This window comes from Mirounga leonina, unplaced genomic scaffold, assembly GCF_011800145.1.
Source record: "Mirounga leonina isolate KUSES-001 unplaced genomic scaffold, KU_Mleo_1.0 Mir_167, whole genome shotgun sequence".
Taxonomy (NCBI): Eukaryota; Metazoa; Chordata; class Mammalia; order Carnivora; family Phocidae; genus Mirounga; species Mirounga leonina.
In genome coordinates, this window is record NW_023270422.1 from 1,099,733 (window position 1) to 1,118,286 (window position 18,554).

At 42.4% G+C, this 18,554-nt stretch overlaps 1 protein-coding gene across 3 annotated transcripts in view; it reads left to right on the forward strand.

Annotated features, from left to right (window-relative positions):
• RAB31 (RAB31, member RAS oncogene family) overlaps nt 1-18,554 on the forward strand; it is a 142,389-nt gene that overhangs the window by 107,411 nt on the left and 16,424 nt on the right. For all 3 annotated transcript variants that reach the window (XM_035013807.1, XM_035013806.1, XM_035013808.1), the window contains exon 6: nt 9,848-9,957. In XM_035013807.1, the coding sequence (XP_034869698.1) occupies nt 9,848-9,957 (110 nt within the window). The remainder of the gene's footprint in view (nt 1-9,847; nt 9,958-18,554) is intronic.

Sequence of the window (18,554 nt, forward strand, 5' to 3'; positions counted from 1 at the left end):
ATTGATTTGTGGATGTTGAACCAACCTTGCAGCCCAGGGATAAATCCCACTTGGTCGTGGTGGAAAATCCTTTTAAGGTACTGTTGGATCCTATTGGCTAATATTTTGGTGAGAATTTTTGCATCCATGTTCATCAGGGATATTGGTCTGTAATTCTCCTTTTGATGGGGTCTTTGTCTGGTTTTGGGATCAAGGTAATGCTGGCCTCATAAAATGAGTTTGGAAGTTTTCCTTCCATTTCTATTTTTTGGAACAGTTTCAGAAGAATAGGTATTAATTCTTCTTGAAATGTTTGGTAGAATTCCCCTGGGAAGCCATCTGGCCCTGGGCTTTTGTTTTTTGGGAGATTTTTGATGACTGCTTCAATATCCTTAGTGGTTATAGGTCTGTTCTGGTTTTCTATCTCTTCCTGGTTCAGTTTTGGTAGTTGATACATCTCTAGGAATGCCTCCATTTCTTCCAGGTTATCTAATTTGCTGGCATAGAGTTGCTCATAATATGTTCTTATAATTGTTTGTATTTCTTTGGTGTTGGTTGTGATCTCTCCTCTTTCATTCATGATTTTGTTGATTTGGGTCATTTCTCTTTTCCTTTTGATAAGTCTGGCCAGGGGTTTATCAATCTTGTTAATTCTTTCAAAGAACCAGCTCCTAGTTTCGTTGATCTGTTCTACTGTTCTTTTAGTTTCTATTTCATTGATTTCTGCTCTGATCTTTATGATTTCTCTTCTCCTGCTGGGTTTAGGCTTTATTTGCTGTTCTTTCTCCAGCTCCTTTAGGTGTAGGGTTAGGTTGTGTACTTGAGACCTTTCTTGTTTCTTGAGAAAGGCTTGTATTGCTATATACTTTCCTCTTAGGACTGCCTATGCTGCATCCCGAAGATTTTGAATAGTTGTGTTTTCATTTTCATTGGTTTCTATGTATTTTTTTAATTCTTCTTTAATTTCCTGGTTGACCCATTCATTCTTCAGTAGGATGCTCTTTAGCCTCCATGTATTTGAGTTCTTTCTGACTTTCCTCTTGTGATTGAGTTCTAGTTTCAAAGCATTGTGGTCTGAAAATAGGCAGGGAATGATCCCAATCTTTTGGTACCAGTTGAGACCTGATTTATGACCTAGGATGTGATCTATTCTGGAGAATGTTCCATGGGGACTAGAGAAGAATGTGTATTCCGTTGCTTTGGGATGGAATGTTCTGAATAGGTCTGTGAAGTCCATTTGGTCCAGTGTGTCATTTAAAGTCTTCATTTCCTTGTTGATCTTTTGCTTAGATGATCTGTCCATTTCAGTGAGGGGGGTGTTAAAGTCCCCCACTATTATTGTATTGTTGTCGATATGTTTCTTTGCTTTTGTTATTATTTGGCTTATATAATTGGCTGCTCCCATGTTAGGGGCATAGATATTTACAGTTGTTAGATCTTCTTGTTGGATAGACCCTTTAAGTAGGATATAATGTCCTTCCTCATCTCTTATTACAGTCTTTGGTTTAAAATCTAATTTGTCTGATATAAGGATTGCCACCCCAGCTTTCTTTTGGTGTCCATTAGCATGGTAAATGGTTTTTCACCCCCTCACTTTCAATCCGGGGTTATCTTTGGTTCTAAAATGAGTCTCTTGCAGACAGCATATCGATGGGTCTTGTTTTTTAATCCGGTCTGATAGCCTGTGTCTTTTGATTGGGGCATTTAGCCCATGTACATTCAGGGTAACTATTGAAAGATAGGAATTTAGTGCCATTGTATTGCCTGTAAGGTGACTGTTACCGTATATTGTCTGTGTTCCTTTCTGGTCTATGTTGCTTTTAGGCTCTCTCTTTGTTTAGAGGACCCCTTTCAAGATTTCTTGTAGAGCTGGTTTCGTGTTTGCAAATTCCTTTAGTTTTTGTTTGTCTTGGAAGCTTTTTATCTCTCCTTCAATTTTCAATGACAGCCTAGCCGGATCTAGTATTTTTGGCTGCATATTTTTCTCATTTAGTGCTCTGAATATATCCTGCCAGTCCTTTCTGGCCTGCCAGGTCTCTGTGGATAGGTCTGTTGCCAATCTAATGTTTCTACCATTGTAGGTTACATATCTCTTCTCCGGAGCTGCTTTCAGGATTTTCTCTTTGTCTATTAGACTCGTAAGTTTTACTATTAGATGTCGGGGTGTTGACCTATTTTTATTGATTTTGAGAGGGGTTCTCTGTGCTTCCTGGTTTTTGATGCCTGTTTCCTTCCCCAAATTAGGGAAGTTCTCTGCTATAATTTGCTCCATTATACCTTCTGCCCCTCTCTCTCTTTCTTCTTCTTCTGGGATCCCAATTATTCTAATGTTGTTTCGTCTTATGGTATCGCTTATCTCTCGAATTCTGCCCTCGTGATCCAGTAGTTGTTGATCTCTCTTTTTCTCAGCTTCTTTATTTTCCATCATTTGGTCTTCTATATTACTGATTCTCTCTTCTGCCTCATTTATCCTAGCAGTTAGCGCACCCATATTTGATTGCACCTCATTAATAGCCTTTTTGATTTCTACTTGGTTAGATTTTAGTTCTTTTACTTCTGCAGAAAGGTTTCTCTAATAACTTCCATATTTTTTTCAAGCCCAGCTAGTATCTTTAAAGTGATGATTCTGAACTCTAGATCTGACATCGTACTAATGTCCGTATTGAGTAGGTCCCTGGCAGTAGGTACTACCTCTTGTTCTTTTTGTTGAGGTGATTTTTTCCATCTTGTCATTTTGTGCAGAGGAGAATAGATTAATGAGAGAACAAAATGCTAGCAGAGTAACAACGTCCCCAGAAAATATACTCTAAACAAATCAGAAAAGACCTTCCAGAAAGTGGTTGCTTTTCTGTTCAGAGAGTTGTTGCTCTTCTTTTCTTCGATCTCCTGTTGAGTTTGTAGGTGTTCAGAATGGTTTGATCCCTATCCAGCTGAATTCCTGAGAGGAGACGAAATCCAGGTCTCCTACTCCTCCGCCATCTTGCTCCGCCCCCTGTGTGTACTTTTTTAAATTTTGAAATATTTTAAATCCTAGGAATGAATTTAGCAAAAATGAGCAAGAACTATATAGATAAAATGTACAATCTATGAGTAGGACACAAAAGATTTAAATAAATGAAAGTGTGTACTTTTTCCTTTGGACAGGAAAACTCAATATTGTAAAAATGTCAGTTTGCTCTAAATTAAACCATGAATTCATTGAGATTCCACTCAAATTACCAAAACAACATTTAAAAAGAGGTTTTACAAAATGACCCTAAAATTCATCTATAAAAATAAACAGAGGGGAGCCTGGGTTGTCTCACTTGGTTGAGCATCTGACTCTTGGTTTCAGCTCAGGTCATGATCTCAGGGTCATGAGATCGAGCCCCACGTCAGGCTCCACACTCTGCACAGAGCCTGCTTCGGATTCTCTCTCTCCTTTTTCCTCAGTGCCCCCCCATTCTCTCTCTCTAAAATAAATAAATAAATCTTTTTAAAAAAGAAAAAATAAACAGATAAAAATAGTACTGGAGGGACTAATCCTAATAGATATTGATATCTATTTTAATGATTCAGTAAAAAAACAATATAGCGTTGTCACAGAACTGCACAGAAAGTCAATGAACAGGGGCACCTGGGTGGCTCAGATGGTTGAGCATCTGTTCTGCTCAGGTCGTGATCTCCAGGTCCTGGGATTGAGCCCCACATCAGGCTCCCAGCTTGGCAGGGAGTCCTGAATTCTGCTTCTCCCTCTCTTTCTGCCTCTCCCCCTGCTTGTGCTCTCTCTGTCTCTCTCTCTTAAATGAATAAATAAAATCTTAAAAAAAAAAAAAGAAGAAAGTCAATGAACAGACTAGAGAATCAAGAAACAGGGTGAAATACATAAAGAGATTTAGTATATGATAAAGATGATGTTTAAGTAAGTATAAAAAGGGATAATTCAATAAATGGTCTCGGGATAATTAGCTAGTCATAGGGGAAAATGAGAAAAAATAAATTCAAAATGGGACAAGGATTTAAATGTAAAAAACAAAACCATAAAAGTTAGAGAAAGCAGATTACTGTTAAAAATAACCTTGGAATTAGAATGAACTGTTTAATCATGATATAAAACTCAGAAACCATAGAGAAAAATAATTGATAAGTCTGACTACATAAAAACTTCTGTGTGGCAAAGACCTAAACACAAGAGATAAGCTGAAGAAATATGGAAAATAAATTACAAAGGACTGGGTTTCTTAATATGCAAAGAGCACTTATGAATAAATAAGAAAAAAAAATCCAAACCAAAGTAGTTAAAGAACATGCACAAAATGTAATAGAACAAGAAATATTCATGGCTTATGAAAAGTTACTCACTCTCTTTGAATACAGGTTACTCAGAATTAATGTCAGATTTTTTCATAGAGAAAGGACTTCAAAATATGATGCAATTTAATCTTGGGGTAATTTATCAAAATTAATTATTTAATGAGTTGGCTAATGCCTATTACAGAATGTAGCCATTCTTCTGTGGAACCATGATGATTGGCCTGTGAGCCTTCTTGGGCCATAAAATGAAGGGGTTGAGTCACATAAACCTGTGAAGGACCTTCAAATTCTGAAGTAGTTAGTTTGAGCCTCCTGTTTACTTGTTTCTTCCATCTGCATCATTTCCTCAGTCTTTTTGGTGGCCTTCTGTAAGAAAATGGTGCCATGCCACCATCCTTGCTGATAGAGCTTTGTGACAATTGATTAAAGGAACACTGATATAGCACTGATTATGTGCCGGGTATTGTTTTGAGCACCTTATAATATCAAATTTCTTAACATGTAGAATTGCTATAAAGCATTCACCCCATCTAATAGAATGAGGGCCATAAGACCTGGGACAGGGGAGTCACCATTGGAGCACCTATATACACTGACTTTCAGGATGGAACTGAACCTTCCCGATGAACCCCTACGGGGGACAGAGCATCACTCTGCCTGTAGCCTGCTGCTTTGAATTCCCCTCCCGCTCGGGTAGGGCTTCAGGAACTCCTTCTTGGGTTACCTGCCCTCCTCTTCCTCTGCCATCCATGGGGGAGGATCATGGAGAATTAAATACCTCTGAAATTAGAATGAGTCAGCTGCCACATTGCCAGGTTACTTCACGAACAACAAAACAAGGACCCTTGTTGGGCAGTGTAGCCCGTTGAAAACTCTGGAGCCCACAAGAATGCTGTTTCCTGACCTCCCTCCCCCATGGAGAGCCTGCGAGTGTTGTAGCCTGCTCAGGCCTCTGCCTGGGTCCAAGACACGTGACAGGCTGCTGTGTGGACCACACTGAAGTATGAGCTGATTAACACCAGACCTGGGTTAGAAGAAGACTCCCTTCTGTGTGTTTCCACCCTAAGCCTGACCCGTATTGCTCTCTCTCCCCATCACTCAGCCTCTTGGTCCTGACCCTAACTCTGGTCTCTTCTGATGTCCCTTGAATTTAGTGTTTTCCTGGTGAGTGGACGGTAACCTCCCCCCGATCTCCAGCTTTCCCACTTTCTCTGCCCTTCATGTCTCCCATTGGCTCTGCATCCTAACCTCTAACCTGACCACTGGGCCTGCTGTGGTTGCTTTCCGGTGGGGGTAGGATGTCAGTTAAGAAAGAAACCCTCGGGATGCTGATATATAAGGTAGGCAGAACATCATCAGCTCCTGAAAGAGGCTGAAGGAGCAGTGATGGGAGGGGTGCCAAGGGAGAAGGACTCCCAGTCTACACTTGCTGGCTGGTTGGCAGTAACTTTTTTTTTTTAAGATTTTATTTATTTGAGACAGAGAACGAGTAGGGGTTAGGGGCAGAGGGAGAGGGAGAAGCAGACTTCTTGCTGAGTAGGGAGCCCGACTCGGGGCTCGATTCTAGGACCCTGGGATCATGACCTGAGCCAAAGGCAGAGGCTTAACCGACTGAGTCACCCAGGCGCCCCTGGCAGTAACTCTTCTGGGTGATTTCTGGGAGTCCTGAATTCTGTACATAGGTTGGTCTAGAAAGTCGAAAAACAGTCTTTCCCATCAAAATTGACTAGCTTTGTTTATACTCTGGCTTGGGCAAATTAGTTTCAATCTATCTGTTCCAGTGCCTAGCACAATGCCCAGCATATGGCAGACACTTGATAAATATTTGTTGAAAAAATGTACGAAAGTCATTAGATGCCGTAGTCTCATGTAACCATAATTACAGAAGACCAGTGATGGCAGCCTTCCAGCCGTGTGGGGTGTGCAGTGGCCTCTCTTGAAATGCAGCTGGAAGCGTTCCCAGTGGTTTCTATTTTACCTTCAAGAGGCTCCAAGGAAGGAAATTCTCACCTTTTTAAGGCTCTTCTTTCGATTGTAGTTGTGCCTGTTTGTTCCAACAACAATTTGTCGATGCCAACTGGGTGTCCTGCCTTTCAGTTCAATTCTGACAGTAACTACCTGGAGTTAGCACAGATCCCACAAATTACGGACTCAGTCCCACAAGACTGCCCCTCCACTTTAGATGCCAGATGCAAGTCTTGGGTATCCCCAAGTTAACCTCACTTCTGCCCAGGACTACCAGTTTGGGGGTTCCTATGTCCCCTCCACTTCGGGTTCAATAATTCACTAGAACAGAGTTCTGTGAACTCACGAAAGCACTGGACTTATGATTACAGTTTTCCTCTAAAGAATACAACTCAGGACCAGGCAAAGGGAAGAGATGCATAGAGCAAGGTATAGTACCTTGACATGTTCATCAACTCAAACCCTCCAAGCCCTGTGTTCAAGAGTTTTCACTGAGGTTTCTTTACTTAGTCATGATTGATAAAATCTCCAGTTCTCCCATCCCCAGGGTTGGAGAGTGGGGCTGAAAGTTTCAACCCTCTAATCACGGGGTTGGATCCCCTGGCAACCAGCCCCCATCTGAAGCTCGATAGGGGCTCCTACCTATACGAAACTCAGGTATGGCATAATGGAGCTCTTTACAAATAACAAAGGGCCCACCTGTCACTCAGGAAACTTGGTGGTTTCAGGACCTCTGTGCCAAGAAGCAAGGAGAAAGAGCATACAATACATATTTCTTTTTATACCACAATAGAGGAAACCTATTTTGACAGACCCAAGTGTGGTTGGTCCTTCTGATTTCAGTTCGTTGTTAGAGGGACTTTCACTGGCCCTCCAGACTGAGTAAGAACCTGTTCTTTAGGAGGATAGGATATGTCCTTCCCTTGCCTCCGCCCCTGATTCTGGTATATTACAGTATGAGGATCTTTTGAACCCCACATATTTTCTGTCTATGAAGATCGAAAGAATGGCCTGTGGAATGTGGGTGCCAGTTGGGTGGTTATGTTGTCAAGGCCTGATGGGAGCAAAGTGGGCAGAGCCAGAGGGTCTTAGGTTAGACCCTGCCTCCACCCCTGACTCACTATGTCATTTTGGGAAAATCATTTATTTCATGAGACCATTTCTAAACACGGAAGAAGTGTGAGGACATACTTTTCTTATCTGTCCATTCCAGGGTCCAGCATGTAGACTGTGAGATGGTTAGCCCACCCAGGCTTACTGTTATGCTCAGGATGGATATTTTGGGTTCTGTGGCAAGTGACTTTGTTCTTGCCTAATCTTGGCAAAACCTATTCTACTCCTCTTTGTCTCACAAAGGAGCTGATGAGAGGCGGGCTGGGGGGGGAAGCATGTGACTGTAATCTGCTCTCACTTGAGGGGTCTCCAAGGCTTCCTTGATGGCCAGAATACTCCCTGCCCCCAGGTGGAGATTAGCAAGGCACAGCCTGTCTTACCTGAAGCACATTTGGGTAGAGATGAGCCCCACCCTTCTATCTGTGCTTTGATAAACACTACCAGGAAGAAATGAAAAATAGGGTAATATGCCAAACTGAACGTAGGAAAGCCCTTTTCTGGGATGTTTCAAATGTAAAATTCATTGCCACCAAAAAAACTCAAGTTTCTTTTTTTCCCCTTCAATCTTTGTGAGAGGCCTGGGGCTTGTCTGTTGGAAACAGTAGAGAGGGCAGGTTAAGGAGCGTAGTTTTTCCCAGTGTGTCTTTGGTAAGAAAGATTACGGCGGTACAGATTCCAGCTGACAACTCGGGAGGCTTCTTTTCTCCAGTTTGGAATCCTGGGGCCACTGCCTTTACTACAGTAGCCTCTCCTTGAGCCTTTTTCCAGCTAGCACCTGAAAAGTCCTCCTCTCATTTGATTTGGGGTCCATAATGAATTTAAATGCCAAGGGCGAATTTCCCCAGTAACTTTATAAACCAGTTACAGCCTTTTAGGAGGCATTTGGAGGGGTGGAGGAAAGGAAAGGAGGTGGGAGAGGGATACAGTCTCTTCACCCTGCTCCCAGTTTTGATTTTCTGTCTGCCTTTCTCCTTTTCCTGTAGCCATCTGTCTAGTTCAGCATTAGAGCTTCCAAATTCTTCTCCTCACTCCCCACTCCAGTCTATTTGGTGTACTGTTTTCCCTTAGAATGTGGGGCTGACCCTGTTGTCCTCCTGTTCTTCAGTGGCTGCTGGGCATGAGACAGGCATGGGGGGTGTCTTCTGGCCCCTCTGCCAGGATTCCTGCTGGCCACCCCCTCCCCTCTCAGCTCCAGTCATTCTGACCTTCTCTCCATTCTGACACCATATCATTCCCTTGTAAATCCACTCTTACATCCAAGGCAGTGCTGGGTACAGAATCAACTTTGAACAGTATCTGGGGATGAGGATACTCCCCTGCCATGGGGCCTTTCTCAGGAGGTGGCATCACAAATTGCCATGCATGTTCACCCTGCTTCATGGCCACACTCCGCTCACCTTCCCAGGTTCCATTGATCAAAGTGCATCACTTCCTGTACTTCTGTATACTTCCTGGACTTCTCTGTACTTCCTGGAACTTCTGTACACTTCCTGTACTTCTGTACTTCCTGTACTTCTATATACTTCCTGTACTCTGTCCACTTCCTGTACTTTTGTATACTTCCTGTACTTCTGTACTTTTGGTACTTCTGTACTTCCTCTCATTCTGAAGTGCTTTATTGCACCTTTATTATCCACGTATTGCAGATGTTACAATGTTGTGGGTTAGAGTGACCATGGATGTTTGTCTTTGCTCTCAAGTGGAGGTTCCAGAAGGCAGGGGTTACTGTTTTCTCTAGCACCTACAAGAGAGCCTGGTGTGTAATAGCCACTCAATAAATATTTGTTGAATACATGACTAAACTTCTGGGGAACAGGAACTGTGTCTTTTTAATCTTCAGATCCACCACAGCATCTTCACATTAAAAATAGGTCAATAAATGTCTTTCTAGATTATTCATTTAAATAGAATTCATGTCCTAACATCTTTGCAGGAAGAGCCTTTTACGGGTGAAAGTCCAGTTCTGTCCTATTGCATCACAGCCATTGTAGCTGTAACCATGTTCACTTCCAGACGCTCACATCCTGTGACATATTCTCTCTGATGTGTGAAAGACTATATGTAAAAAGTTCTACAAGAGCATGTGTGTGTGCAGAACCGTGCACACGTGTGTACATGCACATACACACAATTTTAAAAAATGGAGTCATTTTTTATGGGAAAATAATTGAAATCAGCCCTAACTCTGAAAGCTGAAATGTATGCGGCCATCTTCCTAATGAGTTTTTCTAATGTTCTGGAATTCTTTCCTTTTGTGGGACCAGCACAGCATTTTACATATGGGGAGTCTTATCTCCATGGATGCCAGAGACCAGGTTTTAAACTTTAAACATTTTCACCCATACTAGTTTTCAATATTTGCTGATCGATTGTGTGGTTATTCTATAGGACTTAGATAAAGGAGCTGTTTCCACATGAGCTTTCTGTTTGGTCTGTTGGGTTATTTATATTGTACAAATGAGCATTCATTTCTGTCTGGGTGTGACCTCTTTTCCAGGGAAGTTCCCTTGAAGGATGCTAAGGAATATGCCGAATCCATAGGTGCTGTCGTGGTTGAAACAAGTGCAAAAAATGCTATTAATATTGAAGAGCTCTTTCAAGGAATCAGTAAGTACCTGAACTGCGTTCTCGGCTTTGCTTACGTTTGTATGCTTCTGAGAGTCAAAGGATAAAATCACAGGATGCTGCCTGGAGCTTTCCCTCTGTGTGACTCTGTCTGATGCCATGGATATAAAACTTACAGTCGGCATTTGTTAGTCCTGACCTATATCGTGCCTCCCGATTCTGAATTTCCACAGTCCTGTGCTTTAACCTGTCGATTCTATGTTTTATGAACCAAAATGAAGTAACTGTGTCACAAAAGAAGTCATTATAATTAAAAAGTTGTGTGTTTGATAGCATTTTGTGTTAGTATGTTGAGGGGGAGAGAAATAAAACAGACAGTGATAAGGCGTAGAAAACTAAAGTCATGTGTTAAACGGAATGACTCTAGGCAAACAAAATAAAGGGACCTTTTAGTAATTTCTTTCACCTGGTGGTCATCAAAAAAATGAGTCTCCATCCCACAAGACCTGAAATTGGGAATTAGGTGGACAGTTGATTTTTCTCATTTCTGATCAGCCAGCTAGTGGAAGGTGGTGGCTCCCTTCTTTGTCTCCTGTTCTGGGTCGTGTTATAATTCCCTTTCTTTATGCTGGTTCCCCATAAGTCACCTTTATCTAAGACCTGTATCCCAGCTGACGGCCAGATTTCCCCTCCACAACTTCTTTGGTAAAGATGTTCTGCACTGGGTCCCCTCAGAGAGCTCCCTGCTGCCGGCTGGCTTGGGAAACTGTCCTGGGTTGCCCCAGAGCCTAATGGGGGACTTTGTCCAAGTGTTAGCCTTTACTGAGGTGCTGGGACTCAGGGGCCTGGGGTGCCCGCCTTCAGAAAAGTTGAACCCCTGAACAGTTGGCCGTTGTTCTCAAAGGTCTTATCTGGTTCCAGACAATTCCAGAAGGGCATTCCAGAGGGGAAACCAATGGTTTGATCTCTCTTCTGCCTGAAGTCATTGTTGGCGGTGCTCTCAAAGTCAGAGGGTCTGTCACTTCCCAGAACAGATTTGATTTCCTTTTAACCGGTTTTGGTTCATTACTTTAGGCTCTGAGAACACATAGCAGGGATTATTTTGTTTGTTTCTCTTGGCTTGATGGGGACTTTCACTTGGAGATGGGGATCTCTGGTCTGGGTTACTTACACGATACAGAAATGCACACAAACACACACAGCCCCTGCCTAACTTGTTCCCTGGGGTCCACATCACCTTCCCTTCCATCCTCCTTCCGAGGCTTCGTGTTCCCGCTGTTATTTTATGCTCTCAACAGATTAGTGTTATCCAAGCGTGTTGACCTTAGTGGTTGGACTGTAGAGTGCTAGGCTGTAATTTTATGTTGGAAACCCTGGATCCTCAGATTCCTGCTCCTTCCTGAAAACGGGCTGTGGCTGCAATGCTTTGCTGTGAAGCCACCACTCAGCTGCCCTGTTTCTGTGGAACGCTGGGTGACATCTTAGAGCATTTGGCTTGAACTTGTTCCATTAACCTCATTTTCCCTCACATCAAACTCATTCTTTTCCAGTGGCGTTCGGCTTTTCTGGCAAGTTAGGCAAGTTGTACGACGATTCAACATTTTGTTTTGATTAAAGGTTTTAATTAGTGAAGGTAGATAGCTCCTGATGACCATGACATTGACCCCTTTCCTTTGTGCAGCTTCTTATATGTTATGGAGCCCTTTCCCCAGCATTAGCCCCCGACAGGCAGGTGGTGCAGACGGCAGTGGCCAGTGAAGGAAGCACAGTTCTCTGCACACCTGAGATTCAGCTGGAGGTTTCTGCCCAAGCTGGGAGACTTTCTGAGGTTTACACAAATCATTACTAAAATAAAGAACAAAATAAGAACTGCAAAGAAGAAAATAAGCTCAAGCGGCAAGTATTAATACCTTACCTGGAAAGATACTTCTTTGTATGGTGCAGTCAGTAGACATCTCTTCACCCATATGAGGTCTTTATGGCTCAAGGTGATGGGGACTATGAGTAAGGAATTCCTAAGATCTTGGTGGTCTGCTTCATTTAAGAAAAAGCACGTGTTTGAGGTGCCTGGGTGGCTCAGTCAGTTAAGGGTCTGCCTTTGGTTCTGGTAATGATCCCGGAGTCCCAGGATGGAGCCCCACCTCCAGCTCCCTGATGAGTGGGGAGTTGGCTTCTCTCTCTACTCCTCCCCCCACTCGTGCTTGCTCTCTCTGTCTCAAATAAATAAATAAAATCTTTAAAAACATGAAAAATCACGTGTTTTGCTTAAAGCACTGGATAATTATGACTTCAAATTATGGCTTCAAATAATTAATTTCTAAATAAGCCATAGAATAGTTGTGCCACCTCATCTTCTATGTCAAATAAACAATTGTTTATTTCTGTTTCATTATACTTTGGTTAAAATTGCCTTAGTGGGCGCCTGGGTGGCTCAGTTGGTTAAGCGACTGCCTTCGGCTCAGGTCATGACCCTGGAGTCCCGGGATCGAGTCCCGCATCGGGCTCCCTGCTCGGCGGGGGGTCTGCTTCTCCCTCTGACCCTCCCCCCTCTCATGTGCTCTCTCTGTCTCTCATTCTCTCTGTCTCAAATAAATAAATAAATAAATCTTTTTTTTTTTTTTAAAGATTTTTATTTATTTGACAGAGAGAGAGAGCGAGCACAAGTAGGCAGAGAGGCAGGCAGAGGGAGAGGGAGAAGCAGGCTCCCCGCCGAGCAGGGAGCCCGATGCGGGACTCGATCCCGGGACTCTGGGATCATGACCTGAGCTGAAGGCAGCCGCTTAACCAACTGAGCCACCCAGGCGCCCCAATAAATAAATCTTAAAAAAAAAATTGCCTTAGTAAAGAAGCGTGTAGGTACACGGCCCGCAGCAAGACCTCTAGCCATGTGTATACTGTAAGTGCTGGTGCCTCTTTACTCCTTCAGGTGAATTTCTTCAGAATGGGGTGTTGTAGCCTAATTACAGGTTAATTTAAAATGCAGCACCAAGTACACCTAAATACAGCGCAGCAGACATTTCGTTTATTTCCCTTTTCCCTGTTCCTACTTGTATTACATGCGCTCCTCCCTGAGCTCAAGATAGAATGGGATATTGCTGACTTTTATGCTCCCCAAAGGGAGGCAAAAGTGCCTGGGAGAAAAGATGTAATAAAAAAAAGTGGTGAGAGGGCGCCTGGGTGGCTCAGATGGTTAAGCGTCTGCCTTCGGCTCAGGTCATGATCCCAGGGTCCTGGGATCGAGTCCCACATCGGGCTCCCGGCTCAGCGGGGAGCCTGCTTCTCCCTCTGACCCTCTCCCCTCTCATGCTGTTTCTCGCTCGCTCGCTCTCTAAAAAATAAAATCTTTAAAAAAAAAAATGGTGAGAATAAAAGCCCTTTGAAAAGGTGTGCTTAAACAAAATTAATTCATACTGACTTGGAGGAAGAGACAGATGTTTCTCTTCTATATTCCCAGAGTGTTCATAAACCAGAGAGAGACAACCGTGTTTCCTAGACATAATGTATGTGCTAACTGGCAATTGTTTAGCGAACTATTATCTGTTTGCGGAGGCTGAAGCTACCTTGTAAAGGAGTTGGGTGCTGCCCTGTTTTTGGGAGGGGGAGCTGTGCACATTCTGTCCTCACATGGTGTCCTCTGATTGGCATTCCTCCACGTGCCCTTTTCTCAATCCCATTTTTGGAGCTCCTTTACCCTGCTGCCTATGGCTCGTTCTCCTCCATGCATTTCTCCCCAGGGTTGTTCATTTTCCTTTCTTGAGCTCTTATACCTTTAATTGGAACACTGACTTTTTCCTCTTTGAGTTAAAAGATAAGAACTATTCTTGGCCAAGAATATTGTGGTACATTTGAGTGTTTCAACTTTGTGCTATGAAAGCCCAAAGATATTCTTTTGCTGTTTACTCATTATAGAGTTACATATCAAAACCAAACTCTTGATGGTCTTCCTTATGAAACTCCTCTCTTGACCTGACTCTGTGATCTTGAAAGGCAGGGTCCAGAGCTCTGGTGTCTTCTCCTCAGCAGGCTTCGTCTTTACCTCCTCCTTCACACATATACTGTCTTTGACCCTGAATGTGATGCTCCTCCTTCCTCCCTGTCAACCTTAATTCCTGGAAGGTCCAGTTCCTACCTTTTTCCTTATGAAGTCTTCATCTGCCCCAACTCTCATGGGTGGTTCACGAGGTTACTTATGGCTTCCCCATCATTCTGGTAATTGAACACATTTAAATGATTAAATTAAATGAACACATTAAATGAATACTCTACATGGTTCTCCAGGTGCTTTAGGTATATACCTACAGCAAGTTCTCTGCGAGCAGATCTTAACTCTGTCATATTCTCCATAAAGCTAAGACGAGTAAATAGGATAGGGCTAAATTCAGATTTTTTAATTTGGATCTTTGTCCTCACCACCTCACGATGTGCCAGAAACTACTATTTCAGTGTGGTGGCTAGATCAAGCAAAATGCAGTCGCTCTTCTGTGGGGACTTAAGGTTGGATGACACCCCTCCATCGGACAGGCCTGGTATCTCTTCATTCGTGTGTTCAGCAAACCTATCCTGTACCCTTCTGTGGGTTAGGTGCCTTGCTCGACACAGGGACACCAAGATGGGCAAAACAAACTGGCTGTCAAGGCCGGAGAGAGCCTGTTGGCACAGAGTCGAATGAATGTATAATTACACATTGTAATAAATGCTTTGAAGCAAAAGAACAAGGACCATGGGGATAGGGACAGGTGGGGACTTCAGATCGGGTAGGGGAGATCTCCCCAGGGAAATGATTTTAGGCTGGACCTGGAAAATGGACAGAGGCCAATTGGGCAAAGAGCTGGGGAGGAACTGTCAGGCCCAGTGAGCCCCCCGGGAGCTGAGTTCCTGAGGTGGGAGGTGGTGTGCTGCATTTAGGAGAAATTAATCTGCTGGTTTGCCGTGGGGAGCTCAGGCGCTGGGAGGGGAGACTAAGCCAGGTCCTTGCTGGCCCTGTACTGGGAAGGAGGGGGTGGTATTCTGAATGCAGCCGGAAGCCCCCGAAAGTGTTTTAAGCAGGGGTGTGGCATATCCAGTTTACAGGGAAAGACCCCCCCCCCCGCTTGGGGAATGTGCAGGGAGAGAAAGGTTGGAAATATCTCCCCAGGCAGGGTGCTGTTGCAGTTGTTCAGGAGAGGGGAGACTGGGACGGGGTGGAGGAACGTGGACGTGAATTTCAGAACTCTTTTGAAAGTGGAACCAGTTACACGGGGAACAGGCTGGGCATTGGGACCTAGGGAGAGAATGGTATGATCCAATCCGCACTCCCCGGGTCCCCTTTCCTGGCACAGGACGTCTCTCTTGGGGCTGCATCTGATGGGAGCCTACCAGACTGCATTCTGGAGTGTGAGAAACACAGGTTTTGGTTTGTGCATTTTAATTATGCAACTTAAATACCGTTTTGGTTTCTTTAAAAACTCTAAGGGCCAAAAGAGGTAGAGCTGTAGGCTCACCAGAAAAATGTCTGTTTTGGGGTGGGACCTCGGCCAGACAGCTGTGCTTTTGTTCCAGTTAATTTGAATGCTGACTATGGAGAAGAGAACACAAGGCTTTCTTCTGAAAATCACATCTGGAGACACTGTAGACATTAAACTAAGTTTTTTGCTTGTTGGTAGTTTGAGAACAAGGTGAGAAATATTTTTTCAAGTGAGTATAATTAGAGGTACAAGCTTTTTGGTTTGGAAAAATTATACTAGAGTGTTCCTACGACAGGCAGAAAGTTAAGACTTGTGGGCAGGGATCAGGTCTTGTTTTATAATCATTCTTCGCACAGTGTTAGCTTTGTTAAGTGCCCTGGATTTTTAAAATTCTCTAGTAGTTACTTTTTGTTTGGAGCAGGTTTAAAAACAAAATGAAGCGTTTGCAAATTTTATAGTAGTGTAGCTAGCTGTCAAATGAAAGTAGGTTTGGCCATTAAGGGACAGGAAAGGACAAAGAAAAAGCCTGTCTACTTTCTTATACCAAAAAAAGTTAATTTAGGGACTGCAGTAATAGGGCATGTCTGTGAAATAATGTGATTTTCAGAATATGGACAAGTGGGATATGAAAAGCCCTAAACATGTGTACCTTTTATCCCAATGATTCCAAAGCAGAAATTGATCAGGCGTGCAAAATGTAGCAGGAATGTTTAACACACAGCACATTCTCATTCTGTCCCCTTGTTGCAGTTGCTTAAACGTTTATTAACTCATTCGATGCACCATTTTTGCTGTGAAATAGGCACTGTTATCATCCCTATTTTACATATGAGGAAACTGAGGCACTGAGAGGTTTGTAACTTGCTCTAGGTCACAGAGCTAGTGAGTGAGTGGCTGGCAGGGAGCGCTGGGACTTCTAGTCTGTCTCATTGCTCATTGCCTATGGCAGCTTATGGTAACATTATTCATAATGGTAAAAAACAGGAAATGACTTAATGGTCCAGAAGTTGGGAAATGGGTTTTTAAAAAGCCATGCTGTCACCAGTATAAACTATTGATTAAGAATGATGATGTACATCTGTATTTCCTGACACGGAAAGATAAATTGTTGATTATGAAACAGAAGTTACAGACCGGTTTGTATAATATCTTGATTTCATAAAATATGCACCATGTAATATATAATGGTAAATAATATATTCTTCTGGGCGAAGGTTGGAAAGATACATACACTTAAAATGTTAACAGTGGTTGTTTCATTGTGGTGAGGTTCCAGGGAACTAAAAAACAAAAACAGGCTTTATTTTAGAAAATTTTAAAAATATACACCAGTAAACCAAATAACCTAGTGAACCAGCATGCACTTATAACCGAGCTATTTCATCTCTATGCCCCACTCCCCCTTAACCCCCACCTGCATTATTTCAAAGGGAATTCCAGACATCATTTCATCTGTAAACATTTTCAGAATGTAATCTTTTCTTTGTAACAGCAATTTCATTATTACATTAGTAATCCTAATGCTGTTATCATAGTAATATCACCACATATTCAGTGTTCAAATTTCCAAATGTCTCATATTTGCCCGAATTGGTTTCTCTGTTTGCATTTTACAGTTTGTTTGAATCAAGATGCACAGAAATTCCACATGTAGTGATTAGTGGATATGTCTCTTAAGTCTCTCTTGAGCAAGAGATGCCCTCTCCATCTTTCTCCCTTTGTTCTCTCATGTAACTTCCTTATTCAAGAAATGAGATCAGTTGCCCTCCATAGTCTAACACAGTATGGACTTTGCTGGGTGGGTTCCTGGGTTGCTCAGTAGTATTCCATTGCATGAGGGAAAATGTGTTAATCCATTCACCTAACATTTGGGGTGTTTTCAGCTTTTGGCAATTATAAGTTTGCTATGAACATTCACATATGAGTCTTTGTATGGATAAATACCTCGGTGTGGAATGGCTGGCTTATCTGCTAGGTAATGTTTAACCTGTTAAGGGACTGCAAACAGTTTTCTGAAGTGTTTTTAGCATTTTACATTGCTATCACAAATGTGGGAGAGCTTCACATCCTCATCAACACTTGGTTTTGTCAGTTGATAGAATTTCAGTCATTCTGATGGGAGTTTAGTGGTATCTCCTGGTAGTTTTAATGTCCATCTTCCCAGTGACTAATAATGTTTGCTTTTTTATGTGCTTATTTGCAATGCTTGTGTCTCTTTGGTGAAATGTTATTTCAAATTTTGCCTGTTTTGTGTTGAGTTTGTTTTCTTATTGTCAAGTTTTAAAGATTATTTTTATATATTCTGGAGACACGTGTTTTTATCAGATATTTTTCAGATACTTTCTCTCAGGCTGTGGCTTGCCTTTCCATTTTCTTGACAATGTCTTTGAAAGAGCAGAAGTTCTTAATTTCGATGAAGTCTGGTTTGTTAGATTTTCCCCTTGTGGCTAGTGTTTTTTGTGTCTTACAATTTTTAAATGTTAAAATAGAAAAATTAAAGGGACATATCCATTCAGTGGAATATTATACAGCAGTAGAAATAAATGAGCTATCAGGCCATGAAAAGACATGGTAAAACCTTAAATGCATATTGCTAAGTGAAAGAAGCCAATCAGAAAAGGCTATGTTGTACTGTATGATCCCAACTATGTGACATTCTGGAAAAGGTAAACTTACAAGGACAGTGGAAAGATCAGTGGTCGCCAGAGGCTCATCAGGGGAAGGAGGGGGGTGAATAGGGGAGCACAGAGGATTTTTAGGGCAGTGAAGTTATTCTGTATGGTGTTGTAATGGAGGGTGCCTAACATTATACATTTATCAAACCCCAGAGGATATACAGCACCAAGAATGAGCCCTGATGTAAACTATGGACTTTTGTTCATAATAATTAATGATGGCTCATCAATCGTAATAAATATGCCATACTTGTGCTAGTCGTTAAAACAGGGAAAGTTGGGGATGAGGGTATTAGGAGCTCTCTATACTTTATGCTCAACTTCTTCTGTAAACCTAAAACAGCTCTGGAAAGAAAGAAAGAAAGAGAGAAAGAAAGAAAGAAAGAAAGAAAGAAAGAAGGAAAGAAGGAAAGAAAGAAAGAGAAAGAAAGGAGGGAGGGAGGGAGGAAGGAAGGAAGGAAGGAAGGAAGGAAGGAAAGAAAGAAAGAAAGAAGAAAGAAGGAAGGAAGGAAGGAAGGAA